At 45.7% G+C, this 21,639-nt stretch overlaps 1 protein-coding gene across 1 annotated transcript; it reads right to left on the reverse strand.

Moving 5' to 3' along the window:
• Positions 1 to 615: 615 nt before the first annotated feature.
• On the reverse strand, positions 616 to 19,680 carry CDC6 (cell division cycle 6). Its single transcript, XM_056863261.1, has 11 exons — positions 19,484 to 19,680; positions 17,378 to 17,635; positions 16,252 to 16,451; positions 15,002 to 15,177; positions 12,967 to 13,073; positions 11,964 to 12,103; positions 10,036 to 10,136; positions 5,476 to 5,540; positions 3,587 to 3,804; positions 2,790 to 2,930; positions 616 to 702 (listed from the first exon to the last, which is right to left on the reverse strand). Exons 1-11 carry the CDS (start codon positions 19,677 to 19,679, stop codon positions 616 to 618), a joined length of 1,689 nt encoding a protein of 562 aa, XP_056719239.1. The 5' UTR covers position 19,680.
• Between the last annotated feature and the right edge of the window lie 1,959 nt (positions 19,681 to 21,639).

Genomic DNA, 21,639 nt, shown 5'->3' on the forward strand with positions numbered 1-21,639 from the left:
CTTCATGGAAACAGCCCAACTTCAAAGAACTCGGGAGAGAAGCGGCTGCCTTCTTATTTCCTCCTGCGACGTTCGGGTTTTTTTTTGTTTCTGTGAATGGGCTTCTCTTGCAGACAATTTGCTGTCCTCTTTCTTCTCTGATGTTTAAAGACACATGTGCAACGCACGCGCCAGAAAGAGCACAAGCCGTTCCAATGTGTGAGTACAGATGTGGGGGGTAGTGGAGGAAAAAAAGATGTCAAAATATGGGGGTGGGGGAGAAATCCCTCTGGCATCCAGGAGAGCAGGAAGGCAAGGAGAGAGAGAGATGTTTTGTTGATTTGTAAAAGTTCACATCCTGAGTGTTAAGAGACCAGGGGGTGGGGATTTCATCCAAAACTGAAGGAGTCAATCAACGGACATCTTAACGGTTTAGACAAATGTCTTGAAAATAAAAACAGGGCATCTTTACAACAAGATGCACCAATATAGTTAAAAAAACTCTGTGCACCTGTATTTAGAGGTATCCACTAACTGATGTGATTCTGTAAAGATTGGTTCTAAGGATAAGCCCACTAGGGAGAAACTGGGCTGCATGAGGGACCCTCTGCACAAGGAGAGAGATGCACAAGCATTTTAAAGCCCCCCAACCAGGATGCTTCCAACCAGGACGCTGTCTTTGAGGGCATGCTCTATATCCTTTTCTTCTATTTTCAGGAAAACCTGAAAAGGGAAAAAAGTCTTGTTACTCGTGGAACTGGTGAGAATTCAGCATGGCCAAAAGGCAGAAGGCCACATACTGACCTCACAGCTCAGGTTCGCTGTGGTGACCAAGGAGAACTAACCGAGCCCTTTGAACTGGTCAAGGGAGTTAGACAAGGTTGCCTCCTTGCTCCTCTCTTGTTTAATCTATACCTGAATGATATGGCAACCAATTTCTCAGAGTTTTGCCACCCCCCAAAGCTTGCAAGTCATCCCACCCCAATTCTACTCTATGCTGACGATGCAGTTCTCCTGTCCCGCACAAGAATTGGTTTGAAAAGATCTCTGCAAACTTTTTCTGAGTACTGCTCTAGGGAAGGTCTTAAAATAAACCATCATAAATCTAAGATTATGATCTTCACTAAGAGGAGAAAAATGCCTCTTTTTCGCTGGGTATTAGATGGCTTTGAGGTTGACAAAGTCAAAGAATTTGTTTACCTTGGCATTCTTTTTCCCCATAACCTAAATTGGAATGCCCATCAAAAAGCAGTGTCCAACAAAATTAAACCTGGGGTTGGTGCTATTGTCAACTTTTTTCACACCAAAGGTGGCAAATATATTCCAGGGGCTATTCAGGTTTTTAATCTGAAAATTACCCCAATTATCCTCTTTGGTGTTGCCATCTGGATAACAGTCATCAATGAATCTATAGATCATCCATTGCTTCAGTTCTTACGAAAACTCCTAAATGCCCCTCGATGTGTTGCTGGCGTTACTCTTTGTTCCGAGTTTGGCCAAATGTCACTTGAAGCTAGGGCGTGGTTGGGTGCCTTTAAACTACACCTTAAACTGTGCTTTAGCACTGAGGGGTTCCTAGCTTCTCTGAAGCATGACCCTTTTAAATCCTCATGGCAAAAAATCCTAGATGAGAAACTGTCGTTGTTGGGCTTCTCGCAGGATATGTTATTAGATCTTGGAAACACTGAAGCTTTTACCAAAATTAAAAAGCGCATTAAAGAGCTTGATTATAAAAGCACTACTTTTCGTGCTCGTTGCGTCTGTTCATCCCAGTTCTTCGGAATACCCCCTCCATGTGGTCTGCCTGCCTATACATATTATCTGACAACTCCTTGTCTTTGTATAGCTTTTTGCTTGGCTAGATTGAATGCTAACCCTTTTATGGTAATGCAGGGCAGAATTCTGAATATACCATACTCAGACAGGATCTGCCCTTGCTCTTCTGGCTCTATTCACAGCTACCTTTCTCCACACTTCCCCAGTGACCCCTGCTCTATGCCCAGAGGAAGGGAAAAAACGTCCAGGATCCCTGGCCAATCTAGCCTGGTGGAAAATTCTTTCTTGGCCCCAAAGTGGCGATCAGCATTACTCTGGGCATGCAAGAAAGGACCACGAAAGCCGAGCACTGACTCAACCCTTCCTGCCCTCCCTCTCATGATCTGCATAAGTTCACAGAATCAGCCTTGCTGTCAGACGGCCATCTAGCCTCTGCTTACAAACCTCCAAAGGAGAGCCCACCACCTCCTGAGGACGCCTTTTCCACCGAGGAACTGCTGGCAGGGAGTTCTTTCTAATGCTTAGCCAAAAACACTTTTGATTTAATTTCAACCTGTTGGTTCTGGTCCAATCTTCTGGGACAACAGAAAACAACTCCGCTCCACCCTCTATATGACAGTCTTTCAAATCCTTGAGAATGACTCTCACATCACCTCTTGTCTCCTTCTCCAGGCGAAATATACCCAGCTCCTTCAACCTTTCCTCATAAGACCTGGTGTCCAGATCCCTTACCATCTTTGTTTCCCTCCTCTGGACATGTTCATGTTGAGTCAGTATACTGGTCCATTGAGCTGGGCACCATCTACTCTGATTGGCAGTGGCGCTTCAAGGGTGCAGGCAAACGCCTTTTCCTGTTCCACTACCTAAGAGCCTCCAAGATACTGGAGATGCCCGATATTAAAGTTGGAATCTTATGCATGCAAAACACATGTTCTGCCCCTGGGCCGGAGCCCCTTCCCAGAGGTACTAAGGTCTTGGCTACTTCTGTCACCTCTGCAGTTTCATGCGTGAGAAGAGTATGTCAGCAGCGCTACCTTGGTCAGCCGCACATCTTTCGCCTTCTTCAGCCCCAGAATGCCTCTAGATTCCAAGAGTGATGACAGCGAGAGACATTCTGATTGGTCAAGAGCTCCCACTTGCTGCTTCCTGCAAACCTTGCTGTACGCCTCGTGGAGCTAGAAGAAAGAATTGTTAATGAAAACAAAAGTTGTCAAGTGCCCGACGCCCGTCCTTGTATGCCTCCCTTGCAAAAGTGTAACAGAACTGGCTGTCTCTGCTTTCATCTGAGTGTCCAAGGCTAGCTGGATCCTGCATCTCAGTGTACCCATTCCAAAGAAGCTGCCACCAAGGCTAAGCCTGATTGCTACAGATCTCTGGGTAATGAATACCACTGCTCCTTCCTGTGCCTTCAAAAGGAGAGGGGCGGGAGGAAAGACAAGACACACAACTGCAAAAGATACAGAGACAGCTACCTCTTGATGGCACTTTCCACCAAGTCTTACCCTGAACTATTTGGAGGAATGGTAGTGCATGTGATAGATATTACTCCAGTTTTAAGCCTCATAGGGCTTTTGGGGACAAGCAAAGCATCTGCCGAATGAAAAGCACCTTTTGGAACAACCTGTCTGAGGAGATCATTCTTCCATTCTGCAGCTTGTGCAAAACAGACGTGTTCAGGAGGGCATTTTTACAAAGGGATTACAACACTAGAGTAATGGCACAGCACGTGAGATTACTTTTATAAGGGAATAAGCAAGGTAAGTGAGATAAAAATGATTGGATAAATGATAAAATAACCTCATAACTGCAATTGGGAGCTCCACACACCCACCTTTCCCAGGGTCACCTCCTTTGCTTTCTGTTGCTTAGCCAGAAGCAGCAGAGAACAGACCAAGATCTTCTGTTGCAACGGGAAGGAATCAGCATCTCCACAGCTATTACCAGCTGCCATCCGGTTGCCGTACACTTCAGAGACCACCTGGGATATGTGGAGCAGCCCCACTCGTTTGGGCACTGGAGAATCTGTTGCTGGTTTTGAAGATGATTTGCCTGAGGATGAAGTCAGGGGGAAAAATAGGACTGGAATCAGCGTGGTGTAGTAGTTAAGAGAGGTAAACTCTAATCTTGTTAACTGGCTTCATTTCCCCACTCCGTCACACGAAGCTTGCTTGATGACCTTGTGCTAGTCACAGTCCTCTCCAGACTCTCTCAGTCCCATCTACCTCACAAGGTGCCTGATGTGAGGAGAGGAAGGGAAGGTGATTGTAAGCTGCTTTGAGACTCCTTAGAGGTAGAGAAAAAGCAGGGTATAAAAACCAACTTTTTTTCTTCTGGGCAGGAAGGAAAATGGCACAGTCAAACCCCTGGATGCAAGCCATGCTCTGCATTGTCTAATCAAAAGGCACCATGCAATTCTTGTAACGTGTCGTCTCAAGATGGCATACATCGGGTTCCTGGGGCAGTCTCCCCAGTTACTGAATAGACTCAGATCTGCTTATTTAGACAGTTTCTATGCCGCCTCTCCATGCCCAAAGTGGCTTATAAAATAAATATTTTGGTCTGGTGCCTATTAGAGAGTAGTGTAAGTACCAGAAAAGCTTCAAGGGAATGACATGGTGTCACTACTGAAAAAGCCCTGTCTCTAGCTACCACTTCCCTCTCCTCTGTAGGGGGTGGGGTGGGGGACAGATAGCAGGGCTTAAGAGGGAGATCGCAACTGGTGGCTAGATAATATGGGAGGAGGCGATCCTTCAAGCACCCTGGCCCCACCCCATGTAGGGCTTTAAAGCTAAGAGCCAGCACTCTGAATTCTGCCTGGAAGCAAATGGGAAGTCAATGCAGATCTCTTGGCACCAGAGTACTGCATCACATGCCTTCAGATTATATACAAGCCTAATAAAAAGAGCCCTGTGGCGCAGAGTGGTAAGCTGCAGTACTGCAGTCAAAAGCTCTTTCTGCTCATGACCTGAGTTCGATCCCAGAAAGTCTGTTTCAGGTAACTGGCTCAAGGTTGACTCTGCCTTCCATCCATCCGAGGTCGGTAAAATGAGTACCCAGCTTGCTGGGGGTAAAGTGTAGACGACTGGAGAAGGCAATGGCAAACCACCCCGTCAACAGAGCCTGCCTAGTAAATGTCAGGATGTGACGTTGCCCCATGGGTTAGTAATGACCTGGTGCTTGCACAGGGGACTACCTTTACCTTTTAATAAAAAGCAGTTTTTTTGTCCTCTATTTTTGAGTTGGGATTGTTTGCTACTGGGCATATGTCCCAACTGTACATCCTACAGAACACAAGTGGAGGGGAAAGACAAGCTTGCAGCCCCACTAACGAGTTCGGTGAAGTTTGCTGTATGTGTACGCAGTCCCTAGGCTGCCCCAGCTCACCGCTCACAGCCTGACTATGGAAAATGGACTTTTCCTGCCTGCAGCTCCCGTATGAAGCTGCTTGACACCTGTGCTTACACCGCACGAGTCTCGCTTCAAGCCAGCGGCGGAAAGGGGAGACGAGCAGCAACTATAACCTCTGCCTGCTTTCTGAATGCTGGAGGAGAAAACACATTTTACGCCAACCCTCCGTGTAAACCCTCCACCAAGGCTCAAGTGAGTCCCTGGAAAGGAGGGCTACCAATCAGAGAAATGCTTAATGAAACAGGACAGCACAGTGTCTCAGACGAAGCCCTGCTGGGGATTTGGGGGCGGGGGGCGAGAAGCACTACTTACAGTCAGACAGTGGTTTAAGGACGGTTTGGCTCTTCACGTCAGATTCCACAATCTCAATGGCCCTCCTAAGGGTGAAATTAACATTTAAAGACATTTTTAGCGGCTAACAGCATAACGCAAGTGCGACGCTTTGCTTCTGCTCCAAACACGGACAACTCTGTATTCTTTCACGTCGGGCTGGTAAGCAGAAGAACCCACTGTTTGATCTGGCACATGTGTGGCTGCCGTTAGTGCCCCGCACTGCCATGGGCTTTGGTGCGAAAGGTGCTAATCACAGCCACCCACACCGCTTATCTTCTAGTAGCTTTCGGAAGCTGCTTCATGCCAAAAGTAAGGCAGTGCCAGATACCAAAACCAAACAAAAAGAGATGCGTCTCGAAAGGTGCTATGAGAACTCCTTAAAGCAGCAACCCAGAGTGTTTACTCTGTGTCAGGTGCATTTCAAGTATGAGACGCGACTCCCTTTCTTCCAAGGGGATAAGTAATTTCAGGTATCCTGGATGAGATATTTTGCATTTGGTTGATTTTTTGTTTTGTTTTAATACTCTAAAGGCATCAGGATCATACTGTCATCGTTTTGGAGTGTTTCTTCAGTAAAAAGACGTCATAGCACATTGGGGGATTTGAATCTTCATTGGAATTCTTTGAGTGAATAATGATTACCATCATGCAAGTATTGCTTTGGCCACCCTAGTGCCACAGGGACAGTTAAAAGTGTGCTCACATTGACCAGGATCTAGCAATGCATACTGTATACTGCATTTGTCAGGGCACACCGAGAGTACTGTGTGCAGTTCTGGAGGCCTCACTCCAAAAAGGATGAGGACAGAACAGAGCAGGTGCAGAGAACAACAAGGATGATCAGGGGCCTGGAGACCAAACCCTACGAGGAAAAGCTGAGGGAGTTGGGAATGTTTGGTCTGGAGGAGGTTGAGGGGGGACATGACTGCTCTCTTTAAGTATTTGAAGGGCTGTCACTTAGAGGGGGAAGAGCTGTTCCTGTTGGCAGGGGAAGATAGGACTCACAATAATGGATTTAAATTATGGGTGGAAAGGTACTGACTGGATATTAGGCAAAAGTAAGAGCTCTTCAACAGTGGAATTGGCTACCTAGGGAGGTGGTGAGCTCCCTCTCACTGGCAGTCTTTAAGCAGCAGCTGGACAAACACTTGTCAGGGATGCTCTAGGATGATCCTACATTGAGCAGGAGGTTGCACTAGATCAGAGCTTCTTAAACTTTTTCCACTCGCGACCCCGGGCATATAGGTATATAAAATAGGTATACAAATCAAACGGGGTTTGATTCCCCACTCCTCATGAGTAGCAGAGGCTAATCTGGAGAACCGGGTTGGTTTCCCCACTCCTACACATGAAGCCAGCTGGGTGACCTTGGGCTAGTCACAGCCCTCTTAGAGCTCTCTCAGCCCCACCTACCTCACAGGGTGCCTGTTGTGTGGAGGGGAAGGTGATTGTAAGCCGGTATGATTATCCTTAAGTGGTACAGAAGGTCAGCACATAAAAGCCAACTCTTCTTCTTCTAATACCAGCACCTTGATCCAGTACTCCAACTGGAGCCAGTGCGGTTAACGGAGCCTAGGATGGGTACGTGCGCTTGTTTCTGCTCTTCTGCACAGCAGTTCACCAAGACCTAAATGCTCTAAAGCAGTGTTGGGAGAGACCCGAGGGGGAGAAACGGTGCAAGCGCGTTCGGCACTTTTAGAGGAAGGAGACCTGGGGTGGCATGCAAGGCCCATTAACAGAAGCTCATTACTATCTCGTCTCTTAATGAGACTAATGCTCTATTTGTCGTCGTGGAAGTGGCGCTGGAGGCAGCCTTTCGACCCAAAGCCTCCGAGCCAAGCACTGCCTAATTTGGGCACCCGGCAGGTGGTCAGCGGCAAGGCTAAATCTCTCATTTAAGTTGACAGTTGTTCAGCAGCTACAACAAGATTTAAGCGATCGAGCCAAACGCCTTAAAAAACGGCTGGCGCAAAGTTACATTTACAGCTGGATTTCTGACACTCTTGCTGGTCTCTGAAGGGCTACTGGACTCAAATCTAACTGTTCTACTGCAGATTGGCATGGCTACCCTCTGAAGCTGGATTTCTTGGAAGAAAAGAGCCAGGTTGGCTTTAAAACAGGGCAGGACAATTGCAAAAATGCCTTGTGGTTCTATTCTGGTGTTTTGGTATGGGACCACTTGGTAAAAATAAATAACTACTCTCCCCGCCCACCTCTTCTGGGACACTGCCCAAATCAGAGATGGGATCCTAGCACCAGTGTATGTGATCCTCTATAAAACTGCTCCCTTTTGGTCACGCTGAGGCTCTGACCTATTTAATTTCCATCCACTTTTCTTCCCAGTTGGAAACACAAAGTAGCTAACACAGTTAAAGCAAATTAAAAAAATCAGTTCTAGACCCAGAGTGGGAGAACAGCTGTGTCGCTCTGCCTGATGGTTTAGGAGGTGCCTGTTCCGTCTTTTCTGAGCCCCTTAAGGAAACCGATTTTAAGCAGTTTAATTCAGATTTTGCTTATTTGTCTGAAAGTGCTCGCTTTGTCATCTCAGTGGTTTTAAAGAAGGCAACGAAAACTCTTATGCCTGGAAGCGCTACGTTCAGGGAAGAGATTATTTCCCTAATTCTGCTCAGGATGGTGTTCAATTTGTATTGGAAAGGCAGAAGTCTTCGTGTAATATTCTCAGAGAGACTTGAAGCTGCTCAGGAGAGACGTGGAACCAATTGTCATATGTTGTGAAGTATCAGCAGTTTTGAAGCAGGGACCTGCCTACACAGATGAGACTTGCTTATTTGCTTATGTGTAGAACCAGAGTGGAATCTTTTCACGGTAAGGTACGGATTTTTTAAAAATAGCGACTTCATACTTGCATCTCCATATCTGGTTCTTCAGGATACTCCCCCCACCCCAAGATTCTCTTTACATATTACATCTCTGAATAGGGACTTTAATATGCGACAGAGTATTAATAGGCGTTGGGTTACCACCTCTTGAATGATGCTACATAGATACAGGAAACATTTCTATTGGAAATATTAATATACTCCCTATAAGTACCTCAGTACTTTTTGCTAAAAGGACTGCATTGGAAGTTGACTTCCAAATTCTTGTTGGTAGGGAAATAAAACCCATATGAAACTATATTCTTAAGGTTTTGTGGACACCCCTACTGAGATCTGAGTAGTGAAAAAAATTGAATTGTCTGTTTATAAGACCAGTATTATTGTTTGGTTTGAACAGAAAGGGATAAGGTAGTAGTATTGACTTTTCAGGTCTTGGGTGATCAAGGCTTACATTTCTTGGCAGAATTAAGTAACTTTTTTCTTTTCTTTTTTACAGATTAACTGGATAATCCAGTCAAAGTAAAGCACTTTCATTTCTGTTCTTGAGGTTTCACTTCCTGGATTTGTTTTGTATCAGTTTTTATTAAGAATCCCCTACTGACTTGAAAAATTATTCAGGATTGCTATGGCACAAGTTTTTTTTTTAAACTATGACCTTATCTTAGTAAGCGGTTCACTCTGAATGATTCTCCACCGGTACGGGCAAACTGTTTCGGGTCTGCTTTTTACAGCCAACAGCTAAGGCCATAAAAGGCACTGAAAATACAACAAATTCATCTAGCAGAGACCAAGTTCTTCCAAGAACCCTATAAACAGAGATGACTAAGAGACTTGATTATAAATATCCAACTTGATAAGAGTATTTTAACTTTCCCTCCTAAAACAATATAAGGTCTGATTTTGACTGGCTCTCCTAGAAGGGGAATTCCATAGTCAAAATGCCCCCACACATTGGGGTTGAAAAGGAATACCTTCCTCTGCAGACAAAAACACTCAATCAAGCCAATAATGGGATTTAAACTATTCTACAGCATAATCCACTGCATGACTATTTGGAAGCAAGTCCTGTAGTAGTCAAGGGGGCTTTCTTTCAGGTAACTACATCGAAGGACAGCCTTACTCAATAAAATCATCTGTAGTTGTTTGCTCTGTAAGTCTCTTGGGATAGCACCAGGTAAAAATCTGGCCTGATATTAGTAGAAAGTGATAGGATTCTTCCCTCTGCCAGGCTGCAACCTCCACTGCCACAGTTAACTTAAAAGAGAAAACCCAAAAGCATTTTTGCCCTGCTTGAAAGGCAAACACAGGTAAAGGTGGGCCAGCCAGCAAATGCGCAAGTGAGGTCAAGGAAGGCGGAAATCAACTACTATAAACTAACTTGCCAGGGAAAAGAAAACACTTCCAAGTGCCATAAAGAAGCCTGCTTGAGCACCGTTAATGGGGGCCTTTTGCAATCCAAATGTAATTAACCAATCTATAATCGCAGCAGGGAGGGAACAATTCTTCTCACCCTTCCTAGGTAATGGGCTGTGAACGTTTCCAGACATTAACATAGCCAGGAGGCAGCACCCTCCCTCCTCACCAAAAAGACATGTGCCCCCCCCCACCAGGCAGGGGACCAAATGCAATAACGAAGCTTTAAATCACATCCCATGCGCTGCAATTAGCTTAGATTTTGAAAGCGCCATATATCCATCACCTGCAGATGTCCAGCGCTTTGCGAGCATCCCCGGAGACAGCCGAGACTTTCCGAGCGCAGAACTGGATGGCGGCGCGGTCAAGCACCTGCTCCCCCGACACCTAAGGGATAAGGCAGGGAGGCGAGGCGGTTACAAGAGTAACTCGGGAGCCCCTCTCAGGCAATGTTTTTGCCAGCTCCAAAGAGAAACCTCAGCAAAGGGTCTGGCTGCAACCCAAAAAGCTCACGCTCTCTCCAAAGAATCCTCCAGCTACATCTGTTGTCATCAAGATGTAGCCTAGCTGCTTTTTTTAATGACATCAAGTCACAGCTGACTTATGGCGACCCTGTAAAGTTTTCAAGGCAAGAGGCGTTCAGAGGTGGTTTGCCATTGCCTGCCTCTGTGTTATGCCCCTGGCATTCCTTGGAGGTCTCCCATCCAAATACTTGCCAAGGCTGAGAGTGTGTGACTGGCCCAAGGTCACCCAGTGAGTTTCCATCGAAGAGTGGGGTTTGAACCTGGGTTTCCCAGATCCTAGTCCGACACCTTAACCACTACACCACGCTGGCTCTCAGCCTAGCTGCTAGGTAGAGAGAAAGAGGCAGCGAATGTAGTTAAAGCCAGAGGCCCAGGTTTAGCAAGCAACCAGGCTTAAAAGCGACAATAAGGCCGGTGCTATGAAATTCTCTGCATATATGATGCCTCGTGGTCACTATGGGACGCTTCAGTCTCCTTGCAAGGCCAGATTAACAGTTACTGACTAATTGAGGTTGTCCCTTATATTTTCCCTGGTAGCAGGATATGCACTGTTTCCAATCCTGCCTTTTCTTGAACTCACAAGCTTTAGGCACAGACTATTTTGCTTCTGATGCAGGCCACCCTAAATTCTCCTTCACCTTAGGAAACTGTTGTCATCCTCACTTGCAACAAGGAAGAGAGGTGGCTAGTTCTTAGCTGCAAGTAATTTTGAAAGAGCTCCTGGTGCAAGGTGAAGGATAATGAAGAAGAGTTGGTTTTTATATGCTGATTTTCTCTACCTTTTAAGGAGAATCAAACCAGCTTACAATCTATGGATACTAGTCATGATGCATACCTATTCTCTCCAGGGTCAGAGGAGCATGCCTATTATATTAGGTGCTGTGGAACACAGGCCAGACAATGCTGCTGCAGTTGTCTTGTTTGTGGGCTTCCTAGAGGCACCTGGTTGGCCACTGTGTGAACAGACTGCTGGACTTGATGGGCCTTGGTCTGATCCAGCATGGCCTTTCTTATGTTCTAATCTTCTTCCCTTTCTCTCCCCACAAGAGACACCTTGCAAGGTAGGTGGGGCTGAGAGAAGAAGAGGAGTTGGTTTTTATATGCCGACTCTCTCTACCACTTAAGGAAGAATCAACCCAGCCTTCAATCACCTTCCCTTCCCCACAACAGACACCCTGTGAGGTAGGTGAGGCTGAGAGAGTGAAACCAGCCCAAGGTCACCCAGCTGGCTTCATGTGTAGGAGTGGGGAAACAAATCCAGTTCACCAGATTAGCCTCCACACTCATGTGTAGGAGTGGGGATTCAAACCTGGTTCTCCAGAACAGAGTCCACCGCTCCAAACTATCACACCATGCTGGCTCTCTGAGTTCAGAAAGAACTGTGACTAGCCCAAGGTCACCCAGCTGGCTTCATGCGTAGGTGTGGGGAAACCAACCCTGTTCACCAGATTAGAGTCCACCACTCATTTGGAGGAGTGAGGAAATCAAACCCAGTTCTCCAGATTAGAGTCTACTGCTCTCAACTGCTATACCATGCTGGATGGATACACACTGCAGATAACATCAACTTCCACTGGAACAGGGCTACCATGCAGATGCGACTGTTCTGTCTGAAACTTAGCGTAAGGTTGGATACGGGATGTGCCTCTTCTGTACAGTCAGGGATGTGATTTTGGAGCCAGGATCTTACCTGCTTCAAGCGTTCTTCAAGGATGAAAGCAAGCTGGTCTTTGCTGTATGGGGGAAAGTTGAGCAGCTGCGGCCGGCACTTGGGGCGAGCCTGCAAGCGGGGCAGGATGCGATCGGTGAGATCCAGAGCATTGGCTATCCCTGTCAAGAGAGAAGAGGAACACTTCTTACTGAGGTGCTGAAGATTAAAACTGTTTTTAACTAGTATGGTTTGTAAATCAAAATTTATAGGGATCATTACTAATCCCTAATTTAAAGTGTGCTGTACTTATATCCTGCTTCGATCATTGGCTAAAGTATGTAATTATGCCAATAAAGGTATGTGTATGAGAAGAGGCACACCCTGGTTTCCGATCATCGACTTTCATATAGCTTGCTGCAGAACTGACAAGACCTTCCTCATAAGATGGGAGACCTCACGCCAAACAAGCGAGCAGGCCCTTTGAGAATTCACCCCCAAAAGACAAGTTTTTTTTGGGGGGGGGGGTATTTGTTGCCTGAAACACTGGGAAAATATTTCCCTGCTTGCCGCTTGCTGATATTCATACCGCCATGCCGTTGTGGCAAAGTAGCTAAGAAATGAGACAGAGCTTCCAGGTTTCAAATGGGCAAATCCTAGGGTTCAGCACTTAGCTATCCCCAAAAGGAAGAGAAAAACAAAAACAAAGGGAAACAAGAAAGAGAGATGCTAACGGGGTAGATCTGAACACATGAAGCTGCCTTCTACTTAATCAGGCCCCTGGTCCATGAAAGTCAGTATTGTCTACTCAGACCGGCAGCACCTCTCCAGGGTCTCAGGCAGAGGTCTTTCGCATCACCTACTTGCCTAGTCTCTTTAACTGGAAATGCCAGGGATTGAACCTGGGACCTTCTGCATGCCAAGCAGATGCTCTGCCACTGTGGCATCTGAAAGGAGATGTGATCATGCCACTCCCGTTCTCTGCCTTCTCAGTCTGGCTTTTGAGCAACAGTAATATTCAGCTTCAATGCCTCCAAATACGCACCAATGAGAATGAGCCGGGAGTTGGGGAGGGAGGGCCACTCAAACACCGTGTAGAGCACATCTTGCCCCTTGCTGTCCAGCTGATCAATCTCATCCAGCACAACCAAACTGCAAAGAGAAGGCCGCAGCATGTGAGCACCAGTCCTGCTAGGGATAAAGATACCTGTGCAGATTTTTATATCGGATGGGAGAGAAGAAGCAAGCTGTGACCACAAGAACATGTTTCCAACCACCATGTAAGCCAGGGGGTCCCCAATGTGGTACCCTTGGGCACCATGGCACCCAAAGACACCTTTCCTGGCACCTGCCAAGTGTTTTTAGGAAGTGGGTTGGGCCAAGCAGGGCTTTTGCCCAGCAAGGCTTCTGATTGGCTTGCAGATTTTTAAAAAAATGTTGATTTGGCAGCAGCTGCCACCACAGCACAAGAACATGTACTGTGTTACTTAAATTAAGCTGTGGCAGCCATTTTGTGGCTGGCTCCGCCTCCTGAGGCAGCCATTTTGTGGCAGCCATTTTATTGCTGCGCCCACCATGCCGCCTCGGAATTCCAAATGTGCCCACAGGCTCAAAAAGGTCGGGGGCCCCTGATCTAAGCATCCAAAACACCCACTTACTTTTGATAAGAAATAAACGGCCCAATTAATTGCTTTCCTTTAATTATCCATGTAGAATCAATGGATGGTATCTTTTTTTAACCGTTCACGTAAACAATTAAAATAATTATGCTTCAATAAGAAGAAAATGGAGGCACGAGTTTCTAGTATTCTTCTAGGACTGATGAAAGCGACCGTTTCATCAATCAATTGGCCTCCCTTTCCCCTTTTCCACCTCCCTCGTTCCTCTTTTTACTATCTTTTGGCCCTCTGCCTATATTATGATGGGCTTCCTCACCTTTGGGATTGAATTCTATTGTAGTAGTAGGTATAAATTGGACAGCCATTGTAACCTGTACTGGATGTGTTGTAAATTGCAATTTAATTTATGTTTTAACGTATATTGCATGGCATGTATTGTCGGAAGCCGCCCTGAACCCATCTTGGGATGAGAAAGGGCGGGGTATATATTGAATAAAAATAAATAAAAATGAAATTATTTCTACTTGCATACTATACTCAAAACAAACCAAAAACGTTGAGGCGTACCTCTTGCCAGGAGATAAATAATCTGGACTAGGAACACTAACCTGACGCCAAGGGCTTCTTAAGAACACACCTGTATCTGAATAGGGCCTAACCAGAGTCACCCAGAACATGACAACGTGGAACCCGCTAAGCAGAAAGATGAATGATGAATATAACTTAGACATTATGATTGTTTTGGGGGCTTTTAAAGGATTGGAATAATTTTAGGGGAGGGCAGGATATAAGAGCGTAAATAAATAAATAAAAATGTATCACATCACAAGTACAAGATGAGAAAAGAGGGAGCCAGAGGTGTGACCTCACCAGTGTCAAGGCTGGGGCAGTGAACAACAGACCAAGGAAGCCGGGGGCAGGAAGCACAAGCTGAGCACTGGGAGGTGTCCAGCAGTGTGGAACAACTCAAGGATTAGAAGAAGAAGAGTTGGTTTTTATATGACGACTTTCTTTACCACTTAAGGGAGAATCAAACCGGCTTATAATCACCTTCCCTTCCCCTTCACACAACAGACACCAGGTGAGGTAGGCAGGGCTGAGAGAGCTCTAAGAGAACTGGGATTAGCCCAGCTGGCTTCATGTGGAGGAGTGGGGAAACCAGATCAGAGTCCGCCGCTCAAAACCACTGCTCTTAACCACTACACCACACTGGTTAGAACTATGAAGGAATCCTCGCCACTGCTGAATGACCCCCACCTTGCGTCCTAAGGCTCCTCTCAACTTGTATGCAAAGAGAGGAAAGAGAAATGGCTCTTTGTCCTCTGCTCATGCGCACTAGTAGCAGGTCCCACCCAAAAGCCACAACACCAGCGTTATTGATGCCACCTTGGAAAGTCCTAGGCCACCTTTGCTTAAATCCAGCTTGTTGAAAGCTTTCCGTCCTGAGGTTTTTTTACTCACACCATGGGGCCACTTTTTGCCGTCAACCGCTTCTCCAGCTTCCTGATAATGTCGCTCCGGGCTGTTTTGTCTGTTTCTGCCTGGCCCAGCTGCTCAGCGACCGCCGGGAAAACAGCATGGGAGGTCTGCAGAGCCATGCAGTTCAGGACAATGATCTTGCTCCCTGCAAGGTCCCCCTATGACAGAGACAAAAGGGAGGGAAAGCAGAGTAGAACTTTGTAGGGGAGTGCAACACCAATTAATAGATCCTGGAGAGCCGCTGTTGGTCTGAGTAGACAATACTGAACTTGATGGACCAAGGCAGCTTCATGTGTTCATGTTTACCTTGAACCTTTTGATCATCTAAACAGACCACATACCCAGCTCAGCAGACGGAGGATAGGCGTACTCCGTCTCTATTCATTCCTTTTCCCTTAAAAACCCTCTATCTTTAAATCCTCCTCTTTCACGTTTCCTTGTGGCCATTCCCTGGGGCAGAATTCCCACTCAGCCAGAGGCTTGGCTCTCTCATTTTCTCTTTCTCTCCTCTCTTGGGGAGAGGAAAAAGAAAGTAAACGGGGTGGGGGAATTGCCTAATGGGGGGGAAATTCCAGTTGAAAGTAGTCCCAAAAGGACTATCGATGTATATACCAATAAAGGTCGACTGACTGACTGGACTATCAATGTCCAACAGCGTAGGTTGTCCAATTGAGGAGTAATGAACTGGTTTTCTCATAAGATTCATTTAGATTTCCTGGCAGCAATAGTTAAAATGAACTGGACATTTGGGAGACCAAAACTACAATGGGCAAGCTGTGGTTTAGAAATGTTGGTCTGTTTTTGTTTTCCATCTTCTCAGCACTGAAATTCTTTAGTCCGTATCTGTCTCCACAACGCAGTGGCCTTTGAAGGGTAAACCGTGATCGTCGCTACATTCTGAGACCACATCAAGCCACAGTTTGCACCAACCACGATTTATAAACCTTTCCTACCCCTCAACCATGCTTTGCTTAGGTGTCTGCACTGAACCACAGGTCCCAAAGTGCTGAAAGCATGAAGGAAGAGACAGGAGCACAGGCTTTCACAGAACGGCAGTTAAGAAAAGGGTCCAGGAGCAAGGGGTCGAAAATGACACACAAAAGGGGCTCCGAACATCGACATAAAAATGTTCAGTGCAGATTGCCAGAGGTGGGAAATGATTGCTCTGGCATAACAGTTCATAGCAAAGCTTTTAAAAGAGGTCTGCGCCCAAGTTCAGACCTCGGAGTTACCTTCAAGTCCAGCAAGGCCCTGCCGAGGCAGGCGGTCTTCCCCGTGCCTGGGGCTCCAGAGATGTAAAGACTTCCAGGCTTCTCTCCACAGACGTGCTCCTTGAGGAATTGATGTAGGAACTGGGTCTCCTTCTCTCTTGCGTGCAGTTGGTCTGGAACAGCGGTGTGCAGGAGACTCTTTGCTTGCTGGTAACAGGTGCCTGCATAAACAAACGCATTTTAAACACAAAGCACGTTTAACACACACAATGACACAGGCAAACAAGGACCAACACAAAAGTGGTAGAATTGCCTTCCGCCACACAGTTAACTGCCAGAACTTGAACTGGTTGCAGGAAAGGAACCATGACAGTTCACTCATGGCCCCTTATTTTTTTAAACTCAAATTAAATTTATATACTGCATCTCAAAGTGGTGAAGGCAACCAGACTCTAAATACAATGAAATCAGTAAGTTTACAAACCATCAGATAAGGTAAAAAAAAACACACTGAACAAACGCTAAAATAAATTCCAAAAGGTCAACAACCATGTTTAATCCATTGGTATGTAACTTTTATCAGAATATGTTATGGTCCTATCTGGTTGCTGCTGAAAAAAGATTGCTCAGCTAGACAAACCATGGCCCAATAAAGCCAAGTGGTAATCCTTTTGGGGCTGTTCTACAATACTGAAGTACGAACTGGAGTTTTGAATTTTGTCACCAGCTGTTTAATAGGTGACCTATGAATCCAATCAATACATGCAAAGAAAGGGGAAATTAGGAAACATGTTCAGGGGATCCCTCCTGATGTTTAAAGAATCCCTAATAATTAATTTCATTAATATAATTTGCTTGTAACACTTTGACCGACTGCTTGATCCAAGATAAAATGGTACAATTTCCCAGATCCGTGCTAAAAATCTGAGTAATTTAACTGTCTTGGACACGCCACTCCAAAGAACTCTGGGGCATATTCTGAGCATATTCTGTGCGAGATGCAAAACCCTCTCACAGAACTGCAACAGTGGAAGCATCTTGTTTGGAAACAACTTTGCAATTAACCAAGCCAGGAAGCAGTTTAAAAGTGACAACTTGGAAGGCACCGAACCCAGGCCATTTGCCCCATGCAATCTTTTTAGCCTACCTTCTTGCTTAAAGAGACGAGTACACACCAACTTCTTTTTAGGGTGCCCCTGCAGCGGAGCCCTGGGGGTCTCCTGGCACCTACGGAGGGGAGAAGGGACTAAACCGGTACTCTTCGTTGGAGTCTTGGTAGTTGATTGTTCGCTGAAGAGTAAACGTTGTCCCTTGGGAGAGGCAGGCGAGAAGCTGTTTTCTTTCTTACTCTGCTTAGTTGGGGAGCAAGTCAACACCTGGGTAATGTTGCAGAGGTTGTCTTCTCCTACGGAACGCAAAAGGAAGCTAGTTTAGAGAATGACTGCAATGGGAGGAAGTGAAGGTTCCCGAAAGCCTACAATTCATGAACACTCGGCAGGCTGGCTGCCTTCCGGTCTACACAGAATCCACTTATTTTATTCACTTTGCAGCCTCTCTCACTGAGGCTCTAGGCAGATCACGTGGTTTAAACAAAGCAATCAAATAGAAGAAGAAGGTTGGTTTTTATATGCTGACTTTCTCTACCACTTAAGGGAGACTCAAACCGGCTTACAATCGTCTTCCCTTCCCCTCCACACAACAAATACCCTGTGAGGTAGGTGGGGCTGAGAGAAATCTAACAGAGCTGTAATTTGCCCAAGGTCACCCAGGTGACTTTGTGTGTAGGACTGGGGAAACCAACCAGTTCACCAGATTCGTCTCCGCCGCTCATGTGGAGGAGCGGGGAATTGAACCCGGTTCTCCAGATCAGAGTCCACAGCTCCAAACCACCACTCTTAACCACTACACCACGCTGGCATGAGATCTGTTAATCAATGCAATAGGACTAGAATTTCAGTAATTAAAAAGACGCAAAGAAGTAAAAAACATTATATATCCAACACTACTAAGAATAAAATTACAGTTAGAACACAATGCAGTAGGAGCAGTGTAAGACACAAAATAAACAGATAATACATACCATAAACAGCAGCATGGACTACGGTCCTGTTCCCTTTATAAAAACATCTATTTCTAACTTAGATTAATTTCTGAAGATTTTTTCCTTCTTAAAAAAGAAACCTTCCAACACTGATGATCATTTTGAAAAAGTACAATCAGTATTTATTAAACACCCTGCTTGACCCTTTCTTTCCTGACCTTATGGTATACATTCACAAATGAACAGTTCTACTAAGCTCACCACTTGAGAGCTAGCATGGTGTAGTGGTTACAGCATCAAGATAGGATCTGGGAGACCCAGGTTCAAATCCCCACTCTGCCAAGAAAGCCTGCTGGCTGACCTTGGGCCAGTGACACCCTCACAACCTAACCAACTTCACAGGGTGGTTGTGAAGATAATACAGAGGAGAGGAAAACAATGTAAGCTGCTTGGGGCCCCCATTGGGGAGAAAGTCAGGGTATAAATGAAGTTAAATAAAAAATACCATTGTGTGTCTCCTGCTGTTTAAACAAAACCAAGTTCAGAAGACATAAAATTGCCTTGTTCTTGTAAATAACACTCTGTGTTTATGTAGGCATATATATTATTTCAAGAATATTTCTTCAGATAGGACTACCTAATTTCTAAAAGCAAAACGATCTAAAAGATCCCGTTGAAGCCCACGGAATGCAGTTAGCTTCAGTAGAGCTAACAGTACATACCACTGGGCTGCTGCATGTCTACCCAAGATCTGGCACCAATCTTTTAATTAAATTTCAAGCCTTCTGTCTAATTTGGAGAGGTCATGGCTGAATTACCCCAAAAAGTATTTCGCTGCTGCCATAGCCTAGTGAAAACTCTCAATTCCCACCATTATTTAGCAAAGCTCCATTACTTGGTTAACACCATACTATGCTGGGTACCCAAGGTTGGGTGGGATAAACAAAATAAATTGATAGCGCCTTAAATAAAATTATATTTTCACTATGTCAAGATAAAAATTATTTTTAAAAACAGTTAAAACAGCACGATGGCATTTCCTAAGGCTGATATGCTGTAACCGTAGGAAATGCCATTGTGCTGTTTTCACTATTTTTAAAAATAATTTTTATCTTGGCATAGCGCCTCAATTCCCACCGTAGTTTAGCAGAGCTCCATTACTTGGTTAACACCATGCTACATCATTGGAGGTGGGAAAGGACAACAACTCACCTAGGCGCTTCCGAGGGCTCAGAGGCAAGACCTGTTTCCGGGAGGAACGTGGTGAGGCAGCCAGAGGCCCTGGGTCCGGCTCTGAAGTTCTCTCATTCTCCAGTTCTTTATGCAGAATTCTGGTGGATTTCCGCTTTGGAAAGTTGATGGTGTTCTGGCTTTGGCATCGGGACTGAGATCTGGTACCGCGCATCATGGAATCTGGTACACAAATGAGCAGAGAGGTTAGTGGACAAGTTTGGGGGGGGGCAGATCACAATAGCTCTGTAACTGCTCTGCCTCCCATCCACACCTTGTTTCTATGTCAATAACAAACTGGGAGTGAGAATCAGCGTTCATGTAGAATACTTTCCCCTTCCTCACTTAGCAAGCAATGCTCAAGATCTCACAGCTGAGTCAGGGGCAGAAGATCCAGACTGGCCTGAGGCCCATGACCGTTCTAGTTAGTGGATTAACTCATAAAAAGAGCCCTGCTGGATCAGCCAAGTGGTCCATCTAGTCCGGCATCCCGTCTCATGCAGTGGCCAACCAGATACTAGTTCCGTCTCCCAGATAAACCTTGCCCCCAGATGAACTACAGATCCAGCTGAGCTCAAACACTTTAAGCTGGACAAACACTTTAGGCTGGACAAGTACTTGTCAGGGACACTCTAGGCTCATCCTGCATTAAGTAGGGGGTTGGACTTGATGGCCTGTATGGCCCCTTCCAACTCTATGATTCTAAGCGTTCATTCTCTTTGCTCACACCACCTCTATGCTTTTTCCTCCCTGCACTTGCCAGGTATTGCCATGTTTAAGCCATATCAGAAGACTCACGGCCTCTCAAAGTGTGTATGTGTATGGGAACAGGAAGAGAAGCTTAAACTGTGGATAGCAGGCAAGTCATTAATTAAGTCTACCCGTCTCTTAATGTAATGACAGCTTTTCTGCAACAGGCTAAAGCATCCAGGTCACCATTTAGTTTCCATACACAACTGGGCAAAGTTTCTCAGAAGCACACAAGCAACTCATGAGGGCAGGGACCGCCCAGATGTTTATCTCCAACACTGCAAAGCCTAGTGTCTCTCTGCATAGTTCCATCTAGCCATCGTGAAAGATAGCCATCCTTGGACTTTGCTGTATTTGCAAGTCTCCCCCCCCCCCATAATTTGGGGGGATTGGGGAAGCACCAATAATCAATACATCTCTATTCCATTAATGAAGAAGAAGAGTTGGTTTTTATATGCTGACTTTCTCTACCACTTAAGGGAGACTCAAACCGGCTTACAATCACCTTCCCTGCGCTGCCCCACAACAGACACTCTATGAGGTAGGTGGGGCTGAGAGAGCTCTAACAGAGCTGTAACTTGTCCAAAGGTCACCAGCTGGCTTCGTTTGTAGGAGTGGGAAAACAAATCCAGTTCACCAGATTATCCTTCGCCACTCATGTGGAGGAGCGGGGAATCAAACCTGGTTCTCCAGAATCTGAGTCCACCACTCCAAACCACCACTCTTAACTACTACACCATGCTTTTAATTGTAAGCCAACCAAACCAGAGGATATCACCTAATGGATAATTCCAAAGGGGCAGCAGCGTTAGTCTGTTGGAGCAAAACGAAACAGGAGTCCCAGAGCACTTTAAAGACCAACAGCATTTATTCCAGCTTTTGTAAATCAGAGCTCAGATGCCACACAGCGTTCATCCGAAAGAGCTTAAGCGACAGAAAAGGGGGAGAACTTACAAGAAGACTCCATTGCAAAGCAAGGATCAAAGACTAATCAGCTCATTCAGAGCTGGTGCAAAGTACTACAAACTGTTAATAGAGTTGGAGTAACAAACAACCCAATCGAGGAAAATACAGTGTGAGATACGTTAAGCAGATTCAATAGGGAAGTACAGAGAACTAAGTGGACTGAGTCCAGACCAACAGAATGATTGAAGCAAGGGCGCTGGGCTACTATTATAACACTCACAACGCCAGCGTGGTGTAGTAGTTAAGAGCAGCATACTCTAATCTGGAGAACCGGGTTCAGCTCCTTACTCCTCCGCACAAAGCCTGCTGGGTGACCTTGGGCCAGTCAGTTCTCTCAGAACTCTCTCAGCCCCACCTACCTTGTGGGGATAATAAGGGGAATGTAAGCCACTTTGAGACTCCTTAAGGGTAGAGAAAACGAG

The sequence above is a fragment of the Euleptes europaea genome, chromosome 18 (assembly GCF_029931775.1).
Source record: "Euleptes europaea isolate rEulEur1 chromosome 18, rEulEur1.hap1, whole genome shotgun sequence".
Classification (NCBI taxonomy): domain Eukaryota; kingdom Metazoa; phylum Chordata; class Lepidosauria; order Squamata; family Sphaerodactylidae; genus Euleptes; species Euleptes europaea.

What these genes read in the sequence shown, in the direction of transcription:
- CDC6 (XM_056863261.1), bottom strand. Translation starts at nt 19,679, where the DNA reads ATGATGCGCGGTACCAGATCTCAGTCCCGATGCCAAAGCCAGAACACC. An exon ending in TTGAAGAACGCTTGAAGCAG is followed by an intron (nt 10,137 to 11,963) that starts GTAAGATCCTGG and finishes CTTATCCCTTAG; the next exon opens with GTGTCGGGGGAGCAGGTGCT. An exon ending in AAAGCGCTGGACATCTGCAG is followed by an intron (nt 5,541 to 10,035) that starts GTGATGGATATA and finishes TTTCACCCTTAG; the next exon opens with GAGGGCCATTGAGATTGTGG.